This window comes from Arvicanthis niloticus, chromosome 22 (assembly GCF_011762505.2).
Source record: "Arvicanthis niloticus isolate mArvNil1 chromosome 22, mArvNil1.pat.X, whole genome shotgun sequence".
Taxonomy (NCBI): domain Eukaryota; kingdom Metazoa; phylum Chordata; class Mammalia; order Rodentia; family Muridae; genus Arvicanthis; species Arvicanthis niloticus.
In genome coordinates, this window is record NC_133429.1 from 39,129,555 (window position 1) to 39,157,487 (window position 27,933).

The 27,933-nt window shown below is 36.8% G+C and overlaps 1 protein-coding gene across 7 annotated transcripts in view; it reads right to left on the reverse strand.

The window, feature by feature from the left end:
• The window catches only part of Cpsf6 (cleavage and polyadenylation specific factor 6), a 58,767-nt gene that overhangs the window by 16,942 nt on the left and 13,892 nt on the right, over nt 1-27,933 (reverse strand). For 2 of the 7 annotated variants that reach the window (XM_076920302.1, XM_076920304.1), the window contains 5 exons: nt 27,189-27,693; nt 26,768-26,883; nt 25,449-25,602; nt 22,359-22,548; nt 10,997-15,877 (listed from right to left, as the gene is read on the reverse strand). In XM_076920302.1, coding sequence (XP_076776417.1) covers nt 22,362-22,548; nt 25,449-25,602; nt 26,768-26,883; nt 27,189-27,693 — 962 coding nt within the window. In that variant the 3' untranslated portion in view covers nt 10,997-15,877; nt 22,359-22,361. Of the gene's footprint in view, nt 1-10,996; nt 21,547-22,205; nt 22,277-22,358; nt 22,552-25,448; nt 25,603-26,767; nt 26,884-27,188; nt 27,694-27,933 lie in introns of those variants that run through there. The other 5 variants (XM_076920300.1, XM_076920303.1, XR_013106376.1 and 2 more) reach the window with 4 other exon arrangements.

Consider the following 27,933-nt stretch of genomic DNA (forward strand, 5'->3'; position numbering starts at 1 on the left):
AGGATCTCCTCCTTGACTGGGTCCCTCTACTTCCCTGCCCTACAACTAACATGCTGAATGTTGTTAATCATTTTCTTGTACTGCTTTCTTGCATAACTTTCCTAATACAAAACCCCTATACATTTGCAATTTTGTCTTTCTCAGAACGTACATAAATGGAATAGTAAGAATTTTTCTAACTTCTTGAAGTCAATTTCGTGACTCATACAAATTGGCATGCCTGGCTAAGAGTCGCTATCAAGCTACAAAATGTTTTACTGTATGATTGTACTATTTATTCTGGATATTTGAGCTGATCCCCTCCCCCTCTTAAAGACATTACAGTATTCTTGTAAGTATCTCCTATGTGAAGACAAATTTCTCTAGCACATACATCACAAGACATGCTAGGCCAATCCACACTTCCAACTACCCTGTCTTCTACTGTACCATATCTGAGCCAAAATACACAACTGCTTTTCTCCAATCTTATAGTTGTAAAATAGCCCTTGTGATCTTAATGTACATGTCCTAGATTTCTAATGAGGTTGCGTTTCACATCTATGGACTGTTTCTGTGAAGTGTCAGTTCATGTCTGTCGTTCCCTCTGCCCACCTTTCTTTTTGTGGGACGGGGTGCTGCAAAGCCCAGACTGAACTTGAACTCAAGTTCCTCCTGCCTCTGCCTCTCAAACACCAGTACAGTTTAGCACCACCCACTTGACGTGTTACTCAAGGTGTCAATTAGACTTTCCCTAGTATGATAAATCTGTACAATCTGGGAACATGAAGGAGGATGAAAGCATGGAACCTGAACAGAGGTAACCACCCACGTGGCAGAACTTACAACAGAAAAACGGGATGATTAATATGTGAGCTAGTCGGGGAACAGCCAAAGCTTATGGCCATGGTGTTTGTAAACATAATTTAAGTCTCAGAATTGTTATCTCAGGAGCTCAGGGACAGGAAGAACAACCCCACTTTTACACTGGAGACCAAACCTAGGTCATTAGGCACACAAGTGCTCTATTACTGCTGGAGCCTCAGCCCTGTTATAAACATTAGTCTTCAGTGAGATGCGTATTTCAAAATTCTTCTCCCAGGATAGGACCTTCCCTCCTCTTTCCACTTTATCATTAGTTCTTAATGTATTCAATAACCAGTATTGCCCTTTTATTATTATGTATTAAAATTACTCTTTGCACCAGCTGTGGTAGTTCATCAATGGCAATTTCAGGACTGCCAGGAATTAGTTAAGAGGCCAGCCTGAGTTACAGAACGAGTTTCAAGGGAGCCTGGACTACCATGTAAAACTGGTCTGAATAAGGAAACAAAATACCTAGGCTTCTGAAATCCAAGGTCAGTTATTTATTTATTTATTTATTGCCTCTAACATCCAGTACTTATTTGGCCCACCCAGAGTTGATGTTTCTATATAGCACGAGGTAACTATCCTGTTGTACCATCTGCCCCTCAGTATAGCCTTCAGCAATTCCCACTCTACCACAAGCCAGCTTCACACGCACCGTTCCTATCTGTCCATATTGTTTCCTGTGCTCTACCCCCGGATGTACTGAGCCTGTACTTACTACTGCAGGTCACAGTCCCTGGCTAAACAAGTCCTGCGTCGTCTTTCTTGTCTTAGCACTCGTTCACCTCTCGACTCCCACGTAAAGTTCCAACCAGACTGCTACTTACACTCCGTTAACAAAATCTCTTGAAATTTTAATTCAATTTTCATCGATTCTAAAAACTAATTTAGGAGAAACTGCATTACAATACTACTCTTCCTAACATGTGCATTGATTTTCATCTATCTTAATGTCTTCCAATAAGTTTAACACTTCCAGCAAAACGGACTTTGCGCTTATTAAACCTGACATTAGCTACATTGGTTTCTAAATTGATTCTGTAATTTAGCTTGCTTAATTTTTGATTCTAGTAGTTCACATTGTGTATTTGCAAATAATTCCTTTAAAAAAATCCTGTCACATTCTCCCTTGATTACAAGATAAAGCAAATCTACACCTTTATTCCTTAAAATGAGGAGCCCAAATGGGTTTTGATGTTCACAGCACTAAGAAAGTGGTCAGTATATATTACATAGTCGCCACTTCCTTCCAGACAGCCCAGTTAGTCTTTCTCGCCTCTCTTACACAGTGCAATGCTTTCTTTCAATGTGCAGACACATTGCACATTCATCACTTTTGTCACTGGGAGAAGCATCTCATTTCCTGGTTCAAGAAGACAAATCTATACACTTTCACCTAGGGCTAAGGGTAAACTAATCTCCCAATGCATTAACTCCCGACTCTTACATTTTATTCAGAACTTAGGACAGCACACACTTGTTTGAAAACCAAAGCCTTAAATGAGAACCCGTATAGCCAGCCTCTGCTACTTTGTGGGGCTACTTTGTGGGCTCCTTGTCTCACTCTTTACCCCATCCCACCCCCATTTCACAGCCTATCACTTGTCTATGGGTAAACATCTTACTCTAGCTGGGAAAATTCAGTGTTATAAAATAGCTATTAGAATTTATGGACCTTTGCCCTCAAGGATAGAAAAAGAAGGATAGAGGAGAAAGAACCTAATTTCTTTCCTTTAGTTTCTTCTTTGAGCAAGACTACTAATAAACTGCAACCAACCCCTGCCGAATGACTACCAACCACCGAATCTGGCTCTCGGGGCCCTAGCATTTATAAACCCTCTGAAAAGTTCCCACAATTCCAAACATTGCACAATCTCAGAAACTATCTCCAGCTGACAAAACCACGCCTGATAGACACAGGACAATCATAACGGTCTGCTGCTGTGGTCACCTCGAAACAGCTCCACATCCCAACACCTGAGATTAAAACAAAAACACACTATAATGTTCTGTTTTAAAGGAAACTAAAATTCCAGAATCCTCGCATCATTTTTCTCATTAATTAAACCATTAATTATACTGGGTGTAGTGGGAAATTATGAACAGACATTTTCAATGAAATAAGAGCTTTCTGAGTCAGTGGCCAAGGCTTTAAGGGGACCTCTCCTGTTCATTCTACTGGCGTGGCTTTGCCTTTGATGCAGGGAAGCGGTAGCAGCTGAGCAACCCTACCACCTGTGTTAAATTACATCTCTTTGACATAGACCATCATTTTATTTCTCCTTTGAAACCTTCATCTGTAATTCCTGGATGCACAGTGAATCTTGAGAAGTCAATCCATCCCTTTCCTAGATTATCCATACTGTCCCTGAGGGCAAAGGACCATCAACTCCAATAGCTATTTTATAACACTGAATTTTTCGAGCTAGAGTAAGACGTTTACTCGTGGACAAGTCTAGAGACATGATGCCTGCACTTGCTGTTCTGCATGCCACTCTTTGGCTCAAATGGCTTAGGCGTTTTGCTGGAGGTACCTGAGCTGGGCCCCGGAGACCATTTCCTGGTACAACTGGATATGGACATAAAATGGTAATTAATGGTAAGAAATTACCTTCAACAGCTCTTTTGGATTACACTCACTGATCCAATGGCTATCTTTGCAACATCGACTACATACCCCCAGAAGTGTAGGCCTTCTTTTGGGTTTATATTTAGAAAAGTCATTGCCCTTTAGAGATGCCTTGTTCATAATTCTGTTGCAATGACCATATGTCCCACAACGGAAGCCCTGGGCATTTTGATACTGGAACCTCTGGAACTGGAACTACAGCTTGACCTAGATTAGCATGATACATGTTTAGACCAAAATTACAGTACTCACCTAGATCATCCCTCACAGACCTTCCAGGTGATTCTGTATCCTGCCAAGTTAACAACCAGTGTTAGCCATCACAGGCTCTCAATCCCTTTTTGGTTGAGATAGGTCTCACTTTGCAGCCCTGGCTGTTCTGGAAACCACTATGTAAACCACGCAGGGCTTGAACACACAGATTTGGGTGATGAGATTAAAGGTGTGTACACCATGCCCAGCAGATCCTGAATCTCTTTACTGAAAAGTTTTCCCAATGAAAAATACTATGGACTTACCCTTTACACAATTTACAAAATGTATGCAAACCTATCATTAGATGGCAGTATACTACTAACAATTCAGTAAAAAGATGCTGAGGTTAAAACTCAAACGGTAGTGCCTGCCTAATGTTAAAAGGCCACATAGTGGATCTGTAATGTTACAAAACAAAACTACCATAAAACCAAAAAACAAAAAGAAGTATGCTTAAAAATTAATTATCAGGGAAACTTAATGTGTTCAAAACTCTCAACTGTTCACTTTCTTTTTTTTAATGTATAATTTACTTTTATGTCCATTGGTGTTTGACCTGCATGCTTATCTGTGTAAAAGTGTCAGATGCCCTGGAACTACAGTTATAAATAGGTGTGAACTGCCATGTGGGTCCTAGGAATTGAACCAAGGTCCTCTGGAAGAGCAGCCAGTCAGTGCTCTTAACTCCAGAGCCATCCCTTCAGCCTCAGTTTTTTGTTTTTGTTTTGTTTTTGAGACAGGGTTTCTCTTGGTATTCCTGGCTGTCCTGGAACTCACTCTGTAGACCAGGCTGGCCTCGAACTCAGAAATCCTCCTGCCTCTGCCTCCCAAGTGCTAGGATTAAAGGCATGTGGCACCACTGCCCCACAACTGTTCATTTTCTTAATCATGTATTTGAAGAAATAATTTTTAGAAGAGATATGTACTAAGATTAAAAAAGATACGTGACCCCTGATAGTAACAAAAAGAGAAATAACCCAAATAGCCAGTGATAAGAACTAGTTTAAGTTATGGTAAATAAATTTAAGTATCAGATGGACATTATAGGCAGTCTAAAATGGGCTGGGCAGGGCGGCTAAGGTCTAATTCTTAAAGGTAAGAGGCAGAAGCATGTTTCTAAGTTCAAAAGCAGCATGAATGAGATCCTATCTTAAGAACAACAAAACCAAACAAGGCCAGGCATGGTGGCCCACCCCTTTAGCTCCAACACTCAGGAGGCAGAGACAGGTGGATCTTTGTGAATTTGAGGCCAGCCTGGTCTACCAATCAAATTCCAAGACGTTACACAGAGAAACCCTGTTTCAAAAAACCAAACAAAAATACAAAAGAGAAAAACTTGTAAACCTGTAGTGTGTAGATACTCGGTAATTGTAATGGAATGCAGAACTCAGTCCCCAGGCCCACCGGTGTCAATGTTGCTATAGACCACTTTCTACAGAGTTTTTAGACCTTTAACGAGAAAATGTTATAAAGCTGACTTAATCGAGCACTCAAAAACTCATGGTCCAAGTACTATGCTTTAGACTGTTGTTTCTACTTTAACATGCCATCAGAACTTTTCTTTGATCTCCACAGTATTAAGCAAACACCTTGGCTTTCCTGGAACTTGCTCTATAGACCTGTCTAGCCTCCAACTCACAGATCTGCCTATCTCTACCTCCCCAACGCCAGGGTTAAAGACAGGCACCACCCCGCCCAACTTCGATGAGTCTTATATCTTATTTACTTTTTTGTTGAGACAGAGTCTCACTATGTGGTTCTGGCTGTCCTGGAACTCACTATATACTCCAGGCTAGCCTTGAGCTCACATCAATGTAGACCAGGTTGACCAGTGCAGCATTTGTCTACCATGTCCAGAGCCCTGGGTGACCAAAAAGTTAACTGAGTCCTCTGACCTTGCTTGCTTGTGTGTGTGTGTGTGTGTGTGTGTGTGTGTGTGTGTGTGTGTGTATCTTTACTTGCTAAACCCTATTTTGGCTGAAATGGTGAGGATAAAGTTGAAACACTAGCACAGATAACCACAATACTCCAGGCAGCACCATATGTACCATGCAAAGATTCAAAGGGAAGAACATGTTGATCTGTCTGAAAAAACGGGAGAAGAAATAACAAAAGGCAGGAATAGGCTGAGAATGGGGGAAAGGGACAAATTAGATCATCTGGTCAGAGAAAGTAGGACCCAGAGCGCAGAAAGGAAGTTAGTTCTTAGATATTACAGCTTTACTGATAGACACAGGGAGCAAACCACTGCAGGATTCTGATACCGGTATCTGTGCTATAAAGAGACGGTTTGTGGTATCAAGGGCAGAAAGCAGCGTGAAGATAGGAAGTGGTCCTGGGTACTCGGTGATGGTGGATATCCTGATGTATTTGGATGTGAAATGTGGTGGATCAAGAGGAGCTCTCCAAGTTACCAGACATAACAACTAAAGTGTAACTGAGGAGTTCAGTCTCAGCATGTTAAGTTCCAGATTCCTATTAAGTGAATTTTGCCACTAAGCAAAAACGTTTGGGAGGATTGAATCCGAAACTGACAGAATCGGGGTGTGGGGTTCACAGCTTTAGTTCCAGCACTTGGGAGACAGATCTCTGGGTTCAAGGCCAGCCTGGTCAAGGCCCAGGGCAACCAGGGTGATACAGAGAAACCCAGTCTCAAGAAAAGAAAGGTACAGCTTACAGCCGTGCTAAGTTAAAAAAAAAAAAAAAAAAAAAAAAAAAAGCAAGGAGACTAAACTCCCTTGGGAATACTCAAAAATAAAGATACAAACACACACTAAGGATCTTAAAAAATAATGTGAATTTTACATTTCATTTGACAGTTCAGGTTGTGCCTGACAAAGGATGCCGTGTTCTGTACTTAGTACATATGAGAGCAAGGAAAATAACTGGAAGGCAACTACATCATTGTATACCTTTCTCAGATCACTAATCTAAACCAGCACAATAAAGTGGGCTACAAACTGTAGTTTCTGTGTGCAGACACATACACCCTACATTTCTAAGACATGTGGATTCTCTAAAGATAACTTGAGATCAGCTGCTGGCTGTAAAAAGCCACGAACCAGTAAATTCACATAGCTGCTAGCTGAGCATTGTAACTTACACATCTTCTACATCAGCTGTGCTCCTAGGTGAGTGAGATGCTTCAAAGTAGAAGGCAGGGCCCAATCTTCTACACTAAATTTGTATAATCTGTAATTTATATTTTATCATTTATGTGTATAAAAGTTTGCTTGCACGCATATTTATGTACCATGAACATCCCTTGTGTAGGAATTACACTTGTGAGCTGCTACTGAGTGCTGGAAATTGAGCCTGAGTCCTTTGGAAGAACAGCCAGTGCTCCTAATGCTAAGACATCTTTTCAGCCCCCAGTATCTGACAGTTAATCACAAATGTAGAGTCTGTACCAGTATTTAAAATTTTTTTAAATGATGTATACGTGTGTCTGTGCATATAAGTCCAAGTGACCATGGAGGTTAAGTACTACCAGATGTGGCTGCTGAGCGAGGAGCATTCCTGGATGCTTGCCAAGGAAAGTACACTCTTCACCACTAAGTCAAACTTTCTGCCTCTGCATAAATATTTGTGATACTTTAAGAAAACAAAATATTACTTGAGCTGCTTGCTACGCCCCAACCTAAATACAAAGCATCTCACAAGATCTACAGAAAGAATAGGTACTCAAGATTTGTGGAAGTGAACATTTATAAACATATTCATTTATAAACATATTCATAATCACAGGTAAATTATCAATAACTTAAAAATTATGACATTGGGGCTTGGCATGATAGGGATGGACAAGTAACTAAACTGGGAATCCCAGGAGCATTTTCTAACTTCCATTCTGCCCATCGTAACTCCTCAGAGCTTCCTTTGTAAAATCTACCATAAAGTGTGACGAAAATAAATCAAAGGCTAAAAGTATAAAACCCATTCTATAACACACACCCTCAAACAGGGAGTGAATGGGTAAGCTGTGTGTTGTGGCTAGGCTGATAACCACCAAACTGCAAAGTTAAGATGACAGCCTTTGTCCACAGCTTTATTCATTCATTTCCTCCTGGAAAATAGATGCATGTGAATGAACTGCTACAAATAAAATGGAGCCTAAAAACTCAATACTTGCCAAGCCTTGATAAAGCTAAGAATATTACTTCTAAAAATAAACCATACCTATACAATATTCTCAATTTCTACTTCAAAGTAGGCAGTTCATTAAATATGAATATTGTAAACTTTCTACCACCTAAGTACAAACCTGTAAGCTTTTATGTATTTATTGGCCTGTGGGAAAAAAGGGGTTTTTTGTTTTGTTTTGCGAGACAGGGTTTCTCTGTATACCGCTGTCCTGGAACTCACTCTGTAGACCAGGCTAGCCTTGAACTCAGAAATCCTCCTGCCTCTGCCTCCCAAGTGCAGTGGGATTAAAGGTGTGTGCCACCACTGCCCAACGGAAAAAAGTTGTTTCCACCCAAAATAGTACTTCGTACTATTGATCTCAGTGAGTAACTCTGGTTTGCTTCCTCAAAAAGTATGACTATAGCAACTGGACTCCTGACATTCCTTTCACCACTGGTCCAAGTTCTTACCAAATTTACTTTTATCTACATTTTAACTGTAACTAAAAATTACATAACCTAGTGGTGGTGGCTTTAATCCCAGCACTTGGGAGGCAGAGGAAGGAGGATTTCTGAGTTCGAGGCCAGCCTGGTCTACAGAGTGAATTCAAGACAGCCAGGTATAAAGAGAAACCCTGTCTCGAAAAACAAAACCACAAAATTACATAACCTAAGATTTAACCCCAGTTCTCAACTTCAAAATCATGACTAGAAGATGACAAAATAGAGAGCAAAAATATTAAATGTGCTCCATTGTCACTGCCATAGCATTGCACAAGCTCTTCATTTCTCACTCACCTGTGTTTCTCTTCCTTGTATTGCGTTGCCTGATTTGAGTTGTAAACTCCATGGTCCTACCTACCTCTCCCCTCTTTCCCAATTGAATCTGTAAAGACGCTGTGAAATGCTACCTGAATTGTGCCCCTTCATACACACTAGTCACTCCTGTGATACTTAGGCTATTTTTCAACTTACATGAATTTGGGAGGTGTGGGCAACTACACTTGTGTACAGAGGGGAATCCACATGAGTTCTCCCCGTAGACCGCAAAATCCCTCTCGTTCCTCAATATCTGCTTCAGGCAAACAAGCAGTCTTTAAATTCCTACCTACCACACCAAATTCTCTTGCCAAGGGGTCTTTTTTTTCCACTCAAGAAAGTAGGTGCTTCCTTCTTTGCTAGGCATTACTCTTTAGATTTTAGTAAGTTAAAGAAACAGGCTATAGCTTTCTATAAACTGAGTGTGGGAACTTTCCACCCATTAATGTAGGCCTTAACTGGATAAATGCACTAGCTACAAAAGCCTGAAGGCATGATTCCTAAAACTCAAGTCAAAAACAGACTATAGTGACACACATTTTTAATCTCAGCACTCACATTGAGATCTGATGTACAGACAGGATACTCACCCATCTGACCATAAGCCTGCTAGGCTGGAGTGTGGAAAGCAAGAGCTAACCCATATGCTGTCCTCTGATCTGACAGTCAAGTGCCTGTACAACACAGACACATAAATGGGGCTTCACTGGTAACTTACTTAGGCTAGCCTCAAACTAGATTCTCAACTTCCACTTCCAAGTGCTGGCAATTACAGGCACATATTACCACACTCTATGGACTTTTCAAAGTATGTCCTGCATACCTGAACAGAATCAATGTGCATACACAAATTCCTAAGCACCGTTAATGCAAGATAAAGATAGCCACAGAGTAGCTATCTCATGGTCAGGGTTAGGAAACCCAAGTAGGAAGACTAGGAAAATCATCTTAAATCCCTTGTGTAGCAGGGGGAGACAGCTTGAGAGTTTGTGGAGCTGTAATTCACTTGGTAGAGTGCTTGACTATCATGCAGAAAGGTGGTCTTGAGTTTCAGTCCCTAGCCCTGCAGACAATGGGAACGGCACTATGCCTGTTATGACAGCACTTAAACTGTGGCAGGAGGATCCCAAATTCAATGTCATCCTCAGCTATGCCCTAAGTGTGAGGCAATGAAAGCTGTGGCTGACTCGTTTTAGTTTGATGTGTTCTTTACTCAGGATATTCCCACCAACTCTACACAGTTACATGCTCTTTGCTGTTACAGAAAGGCTACAGATAGAGAGCCTCAAATTTTTCCAATGAATGCAACTTCAAAAAGTTGTAAAGATGGCTGTAGACATGGCTCAGCGATTAAGAGCATTGACTGCTCTTCCAGAAGTCCTGAGTTCAATTCCCAGCGACCACATGGTGGCTCACAACCATCTGTAATGGGATCCAATGCCCTCTTCTGGTGTGTGAAGGCAGCTACAGTGTACTCATAAACTAAATACATAATTTTTAAAAAATACTCATAAAGAGTAACAAGAAACCTAACAATGCTACACAAACACTGATGGTAACCTGCATTATTTCAATCTAAATTATTTAGCATTGTTAATGAGAAATCTAAATTGCTCAGTATTGTTATAGAGAAGAAATTAGTATTTGCATGTAAGAATTTGTTCACAACTTCAACTATTGTATATCACATATTTCTTTTTTTTAAAGTATACTCTCATATACCCAAAGATGGCCTGAATTTCATCAGATGAGGATAAATCTTAACTTCTGACTCCGAGTGCTAGGATTACAGATGTGCCAGACCGTGGCAGGTGCTATATATCAAACCCAGACCTCCAGCACTGTATACAAGTACTCTACACCAAGTGAGTTATATCTCCAGCCTCAATGGAACTAATCTGTTATTTAAAAGTATGTCCCATAATGTTCCCAAGTTAACTGGTAACTATTGCTATCATCCAAAAATATTCTTAATTCTATAGGACTAGCGAGGTCCATAATCTCCTTAAGATAAGGTGACTATAATTCTAGCCAGGTGTCTCAGTAAGTAAAGCCACCTAACTCCTGCAAGTGGTCCTCTCACCTCCACACTTGGGCCATGGCTGGCACATGCATGCATGCACGAACACAAAATGGATTGAATTTAAACTTTTAAAATATGCCAGGAGAAAATAACCACTCTCAAAAATGCTGGCTTAGACAAAATACAAATGAAAGTCTAATCTCTGTTAATATTGCATTTCCCCACTAGGTATTTTTCAAGGTGAAATGAAATAGTTAACAAAATTATAAGCCAAAACAAAAAGAACAAACTGCAAAGTAGTACCAAAACTTTGTTTTTATTTTCAATACAAGATAAATACCATGCTTGTTACTAGCGCAGTTTAAGGCCAACAATGGCCATATAGAAAACTGCTGAACAGTCACCTAAATGCTAAAGAAAGAAAAGACAAAGTAAACATTAAACACAAAATTGCAAGTACAAACAAACATTTTAATAAAATGGGAATGAGCCTTTTGAAAGAAGCTAATATGGAAGTCTAATTTTCATGGACATCAAAAGAATGCCTGTTGATGGAATATCACCTTACCTTTTGCACAGAAATCTTATGAAGTCACCACATTCAATAGCTAAAATCTCAAGACTTTCTTTGGCCTTCTCATATTAGACAGCTTATTTACAAAGGGTGATTATTCAATAACTCATAGGTATTGTAATATGATACAATTTTTGTTTTTTTGTTAAGGGTTTTCCATAAAAACTTGTAAAACAATGTTGTAAGGCTGTGTGGGGCTGTAAACTACTTTGCTAATATACCATGGGATGCAAAGGAAGGAATAATAGACCTTTTCTTAAGGCTAAAGTCATAAATGTTATAGTTGCAGTCCTCAAAATACATTATGATTCACCTCAAAGAATCATTTCCCATTAAATACTACCTGAGTACTACAATTTCCAAAGTAAAAAATAAACAAACATGAATTTATCACTGTATTTTAAAATAATTTGCATACAAAAATGCTGAGAAGTGTTACGCAGTAACAGTGTGGCAAAAAATAACTTTCAAAATGAAGTATTTTTACAAAAATGAAGGGTATATCCAATTATGAAATGAATGTAATTTACTCCCATGGTGGAGTTTTAGGGTACTCTCTGATATGAAAAACTGCTCGTAGTATTTACTATCCACAAATACCATTCAAGACCTGTGTGACTTCAATTAAGTGTTACCTAAAATTTTAAATGCCTCCCGCTACAGCATAATTAATGTAGCAGGAAGTCTTTAGAAACACTGAAATCTGCCTATATGTAACCAAGAGTTCATACACCCCATATAAAAACCATAGTAGCTGTATATTCAGTGAATGGCAACCATCTGGAACTTTAAAGAAACACTGGGCTAAAACAAACCTAAAGCATTCTGAACATAATACAATGGCCTGAATATTTTGAATATTCATAAATTCATATTGCTTCTTTCTAATGCCAAGAAAGAAGAGTGTAAGAACTTCCTCCCAGAAGCCTAGACGCTAATACATTTTCTATTTTGACTTAAAATGAAACTAATTCTAAATCTTGATTTAAATAAAATCTAAATTTAAAAAAAATCTCACATTATGAACAAAGAAAACATCACATATAAGGCCACATCTCAAGAAATTCATAATTTTTGGTTGAATGTTTATTTAAAAATTAGTCTAAGGCTTCTAGGAGTCAAGTTGCTAAAAATAAATACACCAGTGTTCAAACTGAATATTAATGTTAACACATATACTATTGGAACATAAAAATAGAATGCTTTGCTACAAAAACCCTACTTAATATATTTTAGCACAAAAAATGTCCAGTATGTACAATGAAAAAGCGTGCACTTAGTACGTACATACAACTGGGGGAAACATTTACAGAGGGCTGCTATGGGATGCAAATGAAGTTCAAGAATAAAATTTAAAACTCAGTTTATCTGTGCAATAGCAAGGATCTCAATACTGTATTCTCAGTAAAGAATCAGAACATAAAAACTTCCTCTTAAAATAACTTAAGCTGAAGCTTAAAACACAATATCAGGGCCACCTCGCAAGATAACAGATAATGCAATGACCACTTGGGTAGCAAAACTACAGTGTCAAGAGCACTCCAATCGAAGAGTCTTGCAGTAGCATCTCGTATGAAACAGAATGTACTCAGGCTATTGGCACATTTTAACACAGGGAAAGATAGTCTTACCCTTTTCAACAACTTCCCCCCTTTACTATAAAATATTATACAACATTCATGAAAACTTCCATGTTTATTTTTAGAACTGACTTTAAACTAGTAAAAACTAAAGCAACAGTCTCCATAGGAGAATCAAATTAAAATAATACCTTAAGCTACATGCTATTTGTAAATTCCAAATTGTAGTTAACTGCTTAAGATTCTAAGTGAAGGAGACATGAAACGGCCTACCATATGATCAATAGCTATGGCAAGTCACTCAGAAGCTTGCTCACCTTGCTGATGAAAACTGACCAAACATAAACACATGTCAATTTACACTGAAAGAATCCTTTCTACAAATGGATTTCCTTTACCTCAAAGCAGTCAGTTGAATTCAAAGTGCTGCTCCAGGAGAAACAGCATGTGGGTGCTGTCCCACGCCCCTGGAGTTTTACTACTGGTTACAAGGAATGTGCCTGAACAGCACTAGGCAATGCTAGGATTCAAGGTTAACTCAAGCTTGTTTTCATTGCCACTAGATACATGAACTTCAGTTCTTAAAAATCTCTCCCTAGCTCCTTTTTTCTTCTGACTTCTTGTCTGTCTGTCTGTCTCTTTTTCTTTCTGTCTTTCTTTCTTTCTTTCTTTCTTTTTTTTTTTTTTTTTTTTTTTGGTGTCTTTGCAAAATTTTATCTTTGGATTGTTTTTATACATTAAAAACCAGTTTTCAAATGAAACTGGCTCCTAAACAACAGAAGGGCTTTGACAAAGCAAGGTTTGTAATTTTTACTTTTACTGCTATACATTCATGTGTTATCAGGTAGGAGACATTGCAAAATTAGACAAACCAAAATTTTTATTTCTTCCTGACAACACTTAAAATATGGATTAGCAGCAGCAAACAAGGCTAGTACACTCGCACTATCTGCATCCAAAGCCACTTATTAATGAAATAAGCCAAGCAAGAAGGGTGACATAGAGCAACGAAATGTTCCAACTGATTTTTTAAAAAAAGAAAAAAATAAAAGGTAATAAAGGATTAAAATTAGTACAAAATCTCCAGTTTCATTTCAAGTATATGTATTTTTTTTGATTCCATTTTAAAAATACTCAGAGAAATTCTATCTATGGACATTGTACTTACCTTTTAATCTCACTATTAACTAATCTCCCTTGTAAACACATGTATGTCCAAACAGCTTCACATTAGGGTATTGTAATTGAACTATTAAAAAAAGCTAAGAAATGACAAGAACTTACAATACCTATATACAAAACAAGAAAACAGATTTTGATACAACTCCCAAATTAAAGGTAATTGCATTTCAACAAGATTAACACTTAAGAAAAATCATTTCTGAGAGCTAACAACAGTTCTGGTAAACACTAATGATCCCTTCCAAAAATACTCTGCTCACAAAATGTTTTAAAATGAACTGGCAGTGGTATGGATATTTTTGAGTATTTTAAAAGCAGAAAAGATAAAACTGAAGAAGAAAAAGTACAAATCTCTCAAGTTGCACGTTATCTCAACCTATGGTACATACCTTAAGCATTGCTCTTAATTTTAGGTAAACTTTTAAAAGCCAATGCATACTATCCAAAGATCTCTCATAAGTAATAAGATCTTTAAAACATTTAACACAAATTAGCTTAAGGACTTTATCTAAAATTTCTTTAGTAATTCAAATTTTTACCCTCCTATAAAAATAGGCAATCAAATTGATAGTCTGTCTCTGCTAATTTTGCAGAACACATGCTAATCAGGTGCTTTTAATTCAACCTTTTATTAAGGCTATATCTAAAAAAAAAAATCAACTGATTAACTCTAATCAAGCATAAATCAACAAGGTTACAGGAATATACACAGAATTCCTTGAGCCATGAAGACAGTGTAACTGTAAATTTTCATTATTCACACTGAAGAATACAACCCAATGTTAATAATAAACATCACACCCTTCAGAAATCTGTATCAAGTACAATACTAGGGCTTTCTTTACTTATCTTGCTGTATAGCCATAGTTACATTGCCTATGGCACCATCAGCATGAAACAGTAAATTACTGCATGAAATCAGAATTATCAAAATCTATCTTAAATGCTAGCAGTTCACAATGTATTGTTTCAGTATATCTGGGTTGTAATTAAGCTGCATTACTATAGCAAATACATGAGATTTTACCAAAAATGTTACAGCCTTAAATTTTTTGACCCCTAACACATTGAGTGGATTGCTCTGTCAAATTTCAGTTTTTACACTTTTACATACCATTCAGCAAAATCACAAGCTAACTAGGTAAAAACAGCTAGAAAAGCAGAATATAGAAATATTAAATACCCATGTAATCACCTATTCTAATATCAAAATCAAGGGCAATAGACACTTAATTAGTCATGTTTAATTCACTGAACGCAAGATTAGATTGATGCATATCCAAACACGCTATTGCAATGCTTTTTTAAAGGACAGTAAAAATGTTGTCATAGTAACATTATCTTTAGATATTGCTGAACACAAGACTTTCCCTGAGGTGTAAACATCAAATAACTTGAACAGCTTTACACATCAGCCCCATTAAACAGTTTATTACAACACTACATCTATTGTAATCAAATTGGTGCTGTTTACAGACATTATCATATGAACATTTTAACAAGAACAAACTACTATAAAAACAAGCATTTACTTGACTTTTTCCAATTGCTTGCACATTATAATGGCCAAATATATATAACCAGTAATAAAGTTGCAAAAGCTATTAACTTTTTAAATCACACAGGTTTCCTTCAAATAAAACAGTTTAAGCAACATAAAAAATAAAAGTAGAGCTACTGGTTACCATTTATGCAGATTTGCTTTATTCAGATCTATTCCTGTTCAGTTTATCCATGAATCCTTACAGGTTCAGTTCAATCACAAGAAGCAAACTGCTGGACAAGCGTCATTTTTCCCCCGTGAAGACTGTTTTGTCTTGGAAGGTGTTCCTCTTCCTTCAGCTGTAATGTGTCAAAATTTGTGATGTAGATTTTGCTATTCCCCAGAATACACAAAAAAATGTTGGCTTAGCTATACATACACAAGTCGTGCAACTAGTCCCTGTTAGGGAGTCTAACAAAATAAAAAGTCACTCCAACAGTAGCTGCTTACGTGGTGGATGGAGAAATGCTCCTATGTTTACAAATTGAATTTACAAATTCAAAATAAGAAATTTTCACATTTCAATTCTTTTTACATATTACTTCCTTTGAAATCCAGTGATTCTCATAAGATCACTGTTTTGTGCAAAATATGGCAAATTTTTAAAAGAATAAAATTACAGCGATAATGAAACTACAGCAGCTACTGTTTTTGTGATGATGAGAACAACTGTAAGTCATTGTCTAAAATATGCACACTACAAAATAAATGGGAAAATGCTTGGATTTGAATGTAGATTTTTTTCATTCATCCACATATCAATATATTTAACAAATGCTGAAGTGAATATAAAATGCAATGAAATTTACACATTAACTGTATTTGACAGCATACATGAACTTCTGCCAATTTGTTATAAACCAATGGAGTTCCATGTTACAAAATTTATAAATAAGTACCTCAGTATGGTCATTAAATATGACATCCACATACAAATCTTCAGACACAATACAAATTTGAGACATTACTTTCATTCTATTTCACCTATATCCACTAACCAAACACAAACTAATGAGAGTCTACAATGATAAATTTCATTGAAAACTTACACAAAGGGGGAGAGGGGAAGCCAACAATAAAATTGGCACTATAGGCTCAGGAATACATATTTATGTAAATTTCAAGTAAATGTCCAAAAAAGAAACATTAGTTTAAAAAATGATCACTTTTATACCAAATATTTAAAATAGAACTATTAAGGGGTGTTTTAATATTTTCCAAAAGCACATAATACTTAGTGGCATTCTGTCATAAAAATAATTTTAAAAAAATCCTTGGCTTTGTAATTAGGAGGAATTTCTGTAACAACTCTGAATTTTGTGTTCATTTCTCTATTGGGAGAATCTTAAGAATATAAGTATGTATATACATATTCGTCCTCCCTAATAAAATCTTAAAAGTACAAAAGGAAAAATCTTTCTCAACTGCATTCTTTAAAGAGTCATCTATTTATAGTAATCACCTTTTGTACCTTCACTTTCATGATATGTTAATAGGCTTATACAGAGGAATTATTTAACAGAAAAAAAATCTACAATGTTAGTTTTCAAATGTTTTAGTTTTACAGATTACAATTCTGGTAGATATCTTTGTTTTCTGGGATTGATGCTGAAGACTGAATCCAGTACTCCACAACATACAAAGCCCATGACCTACACTAACATTCCAGCACGAGTGAAATTTAAAAACAGTAAATCATTAGAGAAAGATAAGGCAGATATTTTAATCTACAAAAAGACTGTAGAAAATTCGTAAATCCTACTAAAAAAAGAAATGCTATCTCCCCCAATATTTTTGTTGTGTTGTAAAGGATGAAGAATGAGTCACTGAGAAAAAAATTACTTAAAGTCACAGTATGGGGAGAAAAAATAAATCAATCTTTCATAAAGCTACAGGATATATATTACCATGACCTCAATGGAAACTTATTACTTGTATACAGGCAAGCCTGTTTGTGAGGTCATAAAGCACACATTTATGCAGAACCAATGCACTCATCTTTTGCTTCATTATATTATAAATTGATCTTTACTAACTGATAAATCTTGAAATTTTACCATACAGACATAAAATTTAGGGAATAGTTTAGAAACTTTTATTTCTAGTTCTAAACACTTTACATAAACACAAATTTACAATCTCAAACGGAAGCAAAATTTGAAGGCAATACAACCCATTTCCAATAATCCAATTCCATATTATACTCAAATGTCTAAGTAGACATCTACATAAACAAAGATAGCAAAAAGCTTAAAAGTAACAAATACATTTGATGCCCATATGTTCAAAATTGCATTTGATCAAATCTGTAATGTCAAGGCCACACAATTACTTGTTTTACCTGTCAGCTATAAAAAGGAACCTATGTAAACAGCTGTTAAATAAACTAAGACAATGAAACTAGCCTTAAAGTTTGCAAGCTAAAGCAAGCAGTAAAATTTCAATAGACTAAAATGCCTACATTTTAAGATAATGTACTATTAAACAGTTAGGAACAACTCAAATCGAGTGTTAATTATATATGCAATCTTGGTATTATTTGTATTTTAAAACCCATGGTAAATTAATCTTGTAAGTAAAACATTTGAATATTTATTTAATAAGAATTCTCTTAGGTTTTTATGTTGAGTGTTGGTCCTTACTTCTGAAACATGGTTTTAGTGTAGAAACCTGGCTAGCATGAAACTCCACATGTAAACCAAGCTGACCTGGAGCTCACAGCATCCTCCTGCATCAGTCTCTAGTTGTTAAGGTCACAGGTGTACTATCACACCCTGCTCTTACAGGTTTTCATATTAATGTGTTGAATTAAAAAGGATCATCACATAATTTTAGAAATGCAATGCTTTTAAATTAATAAAATCTACCCTTCTATATCTAAAAATTTCTCCTTAATGAGGAATGAGGTAGGCAACAGAAGCATCTAAACATATTAACTCTTCCTGAGTTTCTTCTTACATTGACTAGAACACATTACATAGAAAACAATTCCATTTATTACTGATCACAAAAAGCTTGTAGCTACTGAAAGTTTATATTCTGTTGTTTTTCTCTGAACATCATACTTACCCCATTTCAACTAAATCATTTTATTACTGTACAAAATGTACAATGAAGTGTTCTATGCAATTGACTACACAGAAATAAACTGCATCACAAAAGAAAACGAAAGAAAAAAAGCTTTGTGCCAAAGAGAGTCACTCAAAAAATATGGATATTTCAAAATAAGCTGGTTGTTATTTAGAATTCACCCACTTCAAGAGTTAAAACTTGCTAACTACAGAACACAAAAGCATAAATTTACAGAACATGAATGTCACTCTTCTCTTATTGGTTAGTAGGTTTCCTTTAAACAATGCTAACTGAATTCATTTATGTATTTGAAACATTACGTATCCAAGGTACAAACTAACAATGGCAAAAATATCACACTGAGATGAAGGTGAAAAATCAGGTGACTCACATTGGCACTGAATTTGTTTTAAGACAGAGAACATCAATTATTTATAAACAAACTATATTCTTAAACCACAGTGAGCAAAACACACTATACATCCATCCAAGAGGCTGCTTACTACCCTCTCTTGCTACCCTCTCTTGCACTTCAAGTAAAACAGTGGAGTCAGATTTCACACGTACTAAAATATGAGAAATCGGGAAAGAAATGAGAGACAGCATAAAGAGGAGGAGCAGTTGAGATACATGGAAAACCACAAGCAAACAATGCTAGAATACTAGGCAAGTAACAACATGTAACCTACGACTTGTAGAAGAAATTCTGAAATCTTGTTAACAGTCAGTTATCATTCACCAGGCAATGAAAAAGAATTTAATTTTCGCAAAAGCCTCAACACAACACTCCTGATAAGATGGAACACCTTAATATAAAAGAAATGATTTTCTTTGGGCTTTCCCCCAAATTAACACAACCTATAATAATCTGGATAAAAAAACCACAAAGCATCCTAAATCCTGTGCAGTAATTAAATCCAAGTTCATGACATTAATGCCAGAAGTAATCACACGGCCATACACTTACAGTTATATAACCCAGATTCCAAACACAGTACTTAGGAGGAAAAAAGTAATCATTTGAGAACATGAGAATCTCATAAATTAGGAAGAGAAGCCTGAATAAAAAGCATCTAGAAAAAGACTTTGCTTCCATTGTTCTTCAGCACACAGAATGTAGTTGTTAACACACACTGCCGAGTGGGGCTACTCTAAACAAGTGGTCAGAGCAACACAACCAAGGAAAGGGGCAAAGCTGCAACTCAACAGGAACATTATTACAAACCTTACAGCTTTTATTTTGCTCAGAGTGGTCTGAGAATAAAGGCAAAAATTACAGAATATGAAGCATAATGCATTTATACACTGAAATTTACAAAGCTGTTATTTTTCTCATTGAAGTATCATCACCTATTTGAACTCGGATATGGAAAACTTTTAGAAAAACTAATACACTTTTCAAATGAGAATGCAATTAACATTACTCAACAGTTCAAACACAAAGAAACTTTGGATGGGACAGACATTGACAGCTGTCAACATCACGCTTCCAGAGCCTGCCTGTACCACCAGCACTTGACAGCATATTACTGACTTACACAGAGACTGACATTGACTTTATTGGTGAAGTGTTCCTTATTCCATTTATCCCACTTAAATTGACAAGGAAGTTCAAAAGGACTCATATTTAAAAACTTCTAAAAGGCCAACAGACCTCATAATGGCAGTAATAAAATTTGCAAATAGGTTTGCACTTGTATATATGTATTTAAGCCCACCCTCACCCTTTTACTCACATCTATTTCCACAATAAGTACCATTTGGTATAGCAAAAGTACAATGATCCAGAAAAACATAATCTTTTTTTTTTTCTTTCCCCCACTGTAAAAGGCTTTTGTAAAATTTTGCTTGGATGAAGGCACATAACAATATTACAACTCAATTCTGATTAATGTACAAACAAAACATGGGATTTGGGGAATGGTACATCACTGATTGCAAAAAACTGCCTACTAAGAAACTATAGTTAATGTCTGAATGACATGGAACTCAAAATGATATATTTAGGTGATTACTCTTGACTGGAATATAAATTCAAAGTATGTAACAATGCCTACTTGGTTTACTGGATTAATTTTATGAAGACCTGTAAAAAAAAAAAAACCCTGCTAATTAAGGCTACATATGAACTGGCTTAGAGGCCCCTTGATGGACACACTGAATTACTGAAAATGTATCCAATTTTACTATCATATCTTTGGTAACTATAAGATGGTTAATAAACTATAAAGCTTAAAATAAATAAACAAATGAAGAAATAAAAATACAATTTGTAAAATCGGTACCTTATTAAGACAGATAATTAGACACTGCAAGTAATAACCTGATCCCAATCCACCTTAAGGGATTTTTACTAGGAATAAAAAAAAACTCCATTTAAAATTTAGTTTAGATTTATACAATACAACATCCAATTTTTATATCCAAACAATATCAATTTTAGGAATTTTGAAACTAATAGAGAAATGTTTTGAAAATTAAAATCTTAGTGTAACATATAACTAGTAAAAAGGTTTTAATATTCAAGATGTAAGACAAAATATTAAAATAGGCTTCCTCACTTCAAAAACATATGAAACTTGTATTTCATAAAATTTACTTTATATTTTTTTCTTTTCAAAAGGGATCTTGTGAGTGTGTATGTGTGTGATGATTAAAGAAACTACTAGTCACAGAATTACATGCACGATAAAGCCAATTACAATTTAAGTATTAACAATTTTCCAACTAGATTTTCAATAAGTTTATGTAAAATATTTACTTATAAGTAAACTTATAGAGGATTTCTTTTAAGTCTATTATAATTCATATATGGAGCAAAGGTGTTTACAGAATTGATAACCTGGCACATTCCAAAGATTCACAGTGCTCTTTCCCCACTCTTCATGAGTAAACACTGTTCACAAATATAAAATAAAATTACATGTAAAAATGAAGCATAAACAGACAACTCATTCTACTTTATGAAAAATGTACACAAGAAATTTTTAAAATACAGAAAAAAAGACAATGATTATGGCTTATGAATGAAACATCAAAGAAAATTATTTCCAAGTATTTCTAACTTGGGATGTATGGCTTGGCACAATTTTAAGTTTTTAGATATGAACCCTAAACCCACTTTATGCCTTCTTTGCAAATTAAAAAGATAGTGTTGCTTTAAAAATAAAATCAAATGCTAGCAATTCTCATCTCAAAAGTAATTTTTAAAAAGGAAAAATCCTGTTTCACTGCTTAAAAACTTTTTTATATTGTAACCTTTATATTAGATTTTCTTTAAAAGTTTCAGGGACAAATGAAATTAGTTCTAGGAAGAAAGAATAAAAATTTTATTTTTAAAAATCCAAGCACATAAATATTTTAAAATCACATGAAAACAATGTATGTGATTACAAGAATCCCAATTTTCAAATTTTAGAAGTACACAATGAGTCCTCTTGATTATTTTTCTTGCTTTAAGACTATAAACAATCTGAAATCTAAAAGTCACAGATAACTCATAAATACAATATTCAGGGGAGAAAAGGTCAAAATAGTTTACCTGTGATGGCTTACCTGTTTTCAGATGTTTCCAGAAGATTAAATCAGAACAAGTACTTGGACCACTTAAAATGTAGGTATATTTACTGTATAAACAACAGCCTTGGAGTTATAATTACTGTTAATAATACACACATACTAAATAAAATAATAAAAAGGAATGCCCACCTTCTAACGATGACGGTACTCTCGCTCTCGGTCACGCTCACGGTCACGGTCACGATCACGATCCCGGTGTCTCTCTCGCTCTCTGCTTCTCTCTCTGTAATAATCATCATGGCGATCTCTACTCCGAGATTTATGACGCCGACTCTTTTCCCGTGATCTACTATGGTCCCTCTCTCTTGATCGTTCACGTCTTCTAAAAGAAATTACTGGATTAATGCTGTCCGTAACTGTAAACCTTCAAAAGATATTTAATACAGTTGTCTTTCCTTTATCACTAGTTTTACTTTCCATGGTTTCAGCTACAAGCCACCAATCCAAAAATATTAAATGCAAACTTTCAGAAACAAACGACCTTATGCCATTCTGATTAGGGTAGGAGCAGAGGCAGCTCCTAGTGAATGAACTCTGAATGCATGTACTGTTGCCATGGACATGTAGGAGTCCCAAGGCCCTACCTAACTGAACCCCAGGACACTGGCAAAGAGTCCCTGATTGGGGTGGCTAGCTACACTGAGGAATCTGAGTATGAGTGTTTATGAACCAAAGATCAGTGTGAAGAAAGACTAAAATTTACAGCGGCTTCCTCTGGGAGGCTTTTCAGACAGCAATTGGTAGTCTAGAGAGACCTCCTACCTAGACTAGCTGGCCCTGTCCTACTATTACACCGATCATCCAGGAAGTTCCAGGTTGCAGCAGTAAGACCCCTGATTCTGGCTGTATCTAAGTGTGTCTGTCCTTTCTTCATTCCCTTGCAGCCCCTAATCATGTTTCCAAGACCCAGGCCAGCTAGACTGAGCCAATCATCATGATGAAATATTTTGTCATCTTGCTACTTCCTTCCTGCATTGTGAACCATCCCTCTGCCCAGTACACCAACACTAAATATTTGCCCATTAACTATTCAGTACAGTCTTAAGTATCATCACGATGGCACAGTGCTTCTGTTTAAATAATCCTTGGATTACTTAATAATAGTAGCACCAAAGTAGGAGAGTAGTGATGCTGACAATTTAAACATTGTTCCTTTAAGTGGGAAAGAAAAGGTCATGTTGAAATTGCTAAGGTTTACAGTGAGAACACATGAAACAATGAAGAAAAAAATAAATTATTGCAAATTCTGTCATCACATCTGAAAGACCCCAAAATTATAGCCAAACCTCATAATAATTCCATTAGTTTAAGTAAGAATTATTATGTTAATTGCTGGAGCAGGCAACTAAACTTAAATATTAAGTGCTAAATTTCTTGATGAAGCTCGGTGTCCCCACAGTGAAGACAATGCATGATATCATCTCTAGTTATAGAAATTTGTTCAGAGACTCTACACTGAGCCAAAAAGGTAATAACAAAGTAAAAACTCTGTCCAGTATGAACTCCTTATTCTTAATTAGGATACTACCTCCAGGAAAAGCATACTAAGGACAGACAGAAGAACATCATGTGGAGAACTGGGAGATGGCTCGAAGGTTATAAACACTGGCTGCTCTTCCATAGAATCCAGGTTCAATTCTCAGCACCCACATAATGACTCACATCCACCTCTAACTTTAGTTCTGGGGAATCCAAGGCACTTGTGCAGCCTCTGCCGGCACCTAGCACAGGTGGTTTATAGCCAGAAATGCAGGCAAAACACTCACATATATGAAATCAAAACAGTCAAACTGTGGCTGTGAAAGAATGGAGAGCCAGGTTGCTCTCTCTCTGTAAGTTCAAGGCTAGCCTCATCTACACAGTGAGACCCACTCTCAAAAGAGATATCATATAAAGATTAAACATTTACCTTGCAAAATACATAAAATTTCATCATTGGTAAAAATGCTTTTAAAAGTAACCTTTAAAAAACAGTATCTAGGGCTGGAGAAATAGCTCAGAGGTTAAGAGCACTGGTTGCTCTTCCAGAGATCCTGAGTTCAATTTCCAGCAACAACATGGCGGCTCACAACCATCTGTAGTAGAATCACATGCCCTCTTCTGGTCTGCAGGCATACATGTAGGCAAAACACTGACCACATAATAAATAAATAAATCTAAACTAACAAACAAAAAACAACAGTATCTAGAGGCTAGAGTGATGGCTCAGCAGTTAAGAGCACTGATTGCTCCGCCAGAGGTCCTGAGTTCAATTCCAGCAACCACATGGTGGCTCACAACCATCTGTAATGGGATCCAATGCCCTCTTTTGTTGCATCTGGAGAGCAACCATGTGCTCTTATACATTAAATAAATCTTAAAAACAAACAAAACACAGTATCTATTACAGGATCTGAAAAGCTAGCTCAGTAGTTCAGAGCACCTGTTGCTCTGAGGACCCAAGGTTTGATTCCCAGCACCCACGTGATGACTTACCACCACCATAGCTATCCAGTTTGAGGGGCTCAATGAATGTTCTCTTCTGACTTCCTCTGGCACCAGAAAAATACATACATGTTTGCTAGCAAACCACTGACACACACAAAATACATAAATCTAAAATAAAACTGCACCTATTACAAAATAACCACTCATTCATAACTCCCTCTTTCAAAAACACTGTCTCTTGTATAAAGCAGTTTAACTGCTAAAACACTTGCTTTGTTCAACATGTGTTCACTAAGAAATGGGCTTCAATAATGAATAGATGGTTATAGCAAATACTACAAAAGAAATAGACTCTGACAGACTAGATTATGGTAAAACATGAAGAAATAGAGAGGCAAATAAATGTTTAGGGGGAAGAAAACAACAAGAAAAGTGGTTCCAAGAAGAAATATCAAGCACAAAAATCAGTAAGGTGGTCAAATGCTTAATGTGCCCATGAGAAGGGAGGCACATTTGGCTAGAGAACGGTGAATAAGTATGGGAGTTATGAGAATCAAAGGAGAGATTATATCACACAAGGTGTTTGAATGAACACAGATGTCTAAGAATAAAGAGAAGTCATAGAGTTCCTTGTGTCTAAGGATTCCAGAAAGTGTTCGTGCATGCGTGCGTGTGTATAAAACCGACTGTTGGGTATACAATAAGTAAAATCACAGTTCCATTTTTTTAGAAGTCCCTTGTGTGTGTGTGTTAGCTAAAGTTTTAAAAATACATGAGACAGGAACATTTTACCTTGATCCAGACCCATAGGATTTAGACTCAATTCCATGAAGGCAATCTTGCAAAGAGCTAATAAGAACTTTGCAACGATCATCTGCAGACACTTTGGATTGTTTAATTAAAGAAATTGCTGTTACCAATGTTTCAATAGCACTCCCATAATCACCTGCAGGAGAAAAGAAAAAGTTAATTATCAAACAAATTTTTGTTTCCAAATTATCTTTTGAAATAGTTCTAGCTATCCTAAAACTCTCTCTATAGACCAGTCTGGCCTCAAACTCAGAAATTCGACTGCCTCCCAAATCCTGTGCTGGGATTAAAGGCATGTGTCACCTCAGCCTGACCTGAAAATTGTCTTTTAAAATGACCATAAACAATGACTTTCGTTCAGTATTTTGGAATTTAGAAAAGACTCTCGTTTTCATGAAGCTAATGCAATTGATTGTTTTGTCATGTACATACTTACTATTTTGCAAATATGAGAATAAAAAAGCTATCTCTGGGACTCTAAACTATTAAATACCAAAGTTACTATTTATATCTTTTCATGTGCACAAGTGTTTTGCCTACATATGTCTTTGTAGCCAAAGAAAGAGTGGTGGCCACTGAGGCCAGAGAGAATGTCAGATCCCCTGGAACTGGAGTTATATAAGTTTGTGAGCCACCACATGGGTGCTAGAAATCAACCCTGAATCCTATAGAGGAGCAGCCAGTGTAACTCCTAAGCTACCTTTTCACTCCCTGGTTGCAATTTATTTTTAACTTTATGTATACGGTCATTTTGCCTGCATGTATGTGTGTGCACCATGTGTGTGCCTAGTACCCACTAAGGAAAGAGGAGGATACTGGATCCCAGCACTAGCACCCAGTGTTCTCAACTACAGAGCCACCTCTCCCACTTCCAATAAGCATTTAAAACTAGTAATGTAAAATCGGTGGTCTTCCCACTACACTGACATGTATCTTCCTTCAATACTTTAAAACTAAGTGACAGAGAATGATTTGGGACTAACTATACAGATTATATGGTGTTAAGAAAACTGTCTTTATAAACTGCACTTAAGCTTTGGGTTTTAATGTTAAATTATATGTGTATGGGTGTTTTGACTGCATGTCTGTTTGTCTTTACACTTATAAGCACGGCTGATACCTGCAGAAGCCAGGAAAGGGCCTTGGATCCCCAGGAACTGTAATGAACAGATGGCTATTAATAAAACCAGGGTCCTGTGAAAGAGCAGCCAGCTCCAAACAGCTAAGTCATCTCTCCAGCCCCTGGTTTTAGAATGATTCTTAACATAAATAGGAAGGAAGACTGAAACAAATATACAAACCAGCACTAGCATCAGACACAGCTCTTGAAATAGCACTGCTTGAGATTGCCCGATTTCTATTCATGATTTCTTCAAACTCAGCTTCACTCAGAGGTGTTCTTGCAGTATCCATTTCCCTACAAAAGACAAAGAAATGATAAGTTGTTACTTAACAAAAAAAAAAGTTAGTAACAATGTAAACAACTCCATAAAAGCAGCTTTTGGCATTTGCTTTAGAGACAGTTGTTACTTTTCCAGATTGGAGAATGCTATTTTCCCTATCCAATCAAATTCCCCTTTTTACCATCTTCTGGCTGAAATTTGTTGCAGTTTAGAAATCTGATCTTTCTACAGGACAGAAATTACATTTCTAAAATACAAGAGTTCAAAGTACTTTATCTTTTACTGATTAAAGAGTTTCAGTACTACATGTTTAACTTACCTCCCAGGGGGACCATAGTCACCCCTATCATATGGGGGAGGTCGGCCATATGGGTCTGTTGGTGGTGGACCTCGACTATCTGATGTTGGCATACCACTATTAGTTGGTGGAGGAAAAAAAGCAGGATTCACATGTGGAGCTGGTGGTGGGGCACCTGGAGGTGGTCCCGGAAGATGTGGAGGAGGAGCAAGTGTAAGGGGAGGCCCTAGTGGACCCGGTGGTCGAGGTGGAAAGGGGCCTGGAGGTGGAGGTGGTCCCTGCTGTGGAGGCGGTGGACCTGGAGGGGGGCCGTAGCCTGGAACTGGAGGTGGAGGCCCAGGAGGAAGTGGACCCAGCGGAGGCTGGCCAAAAGGTTGTCCAGGAAAAAGAACTGGTGGTGGAGGGCGGTCTCCTCGATTAGGAGGTCCTGCTAGAGGAGGTGGCAAAACCTGACCAGGAGGTGGAGGACCTGGTGGACCAGGTGGGCCAGGTGGGCCTAAAGGTGGACGCGGTGGAGTTTGTCCAGCTATAAAGAAAAGGAAAAAAAAAGATCACTTCAATAAAGATATTTAACTATTACATGTCAAGAATATATTTCTAAAGCAGAATTTATAAACCATGACTCGTTCTTTGAATGAAACCCATAGAGCAATGCTCTAATATCTACAAAGATAAAGAATATCCTTACAAATTTAACTAATGTAAATTATGATTAAGAAAAACCACTAAAACAAAAAACTTGGTAAGACTTTAACACTTAGAGTTT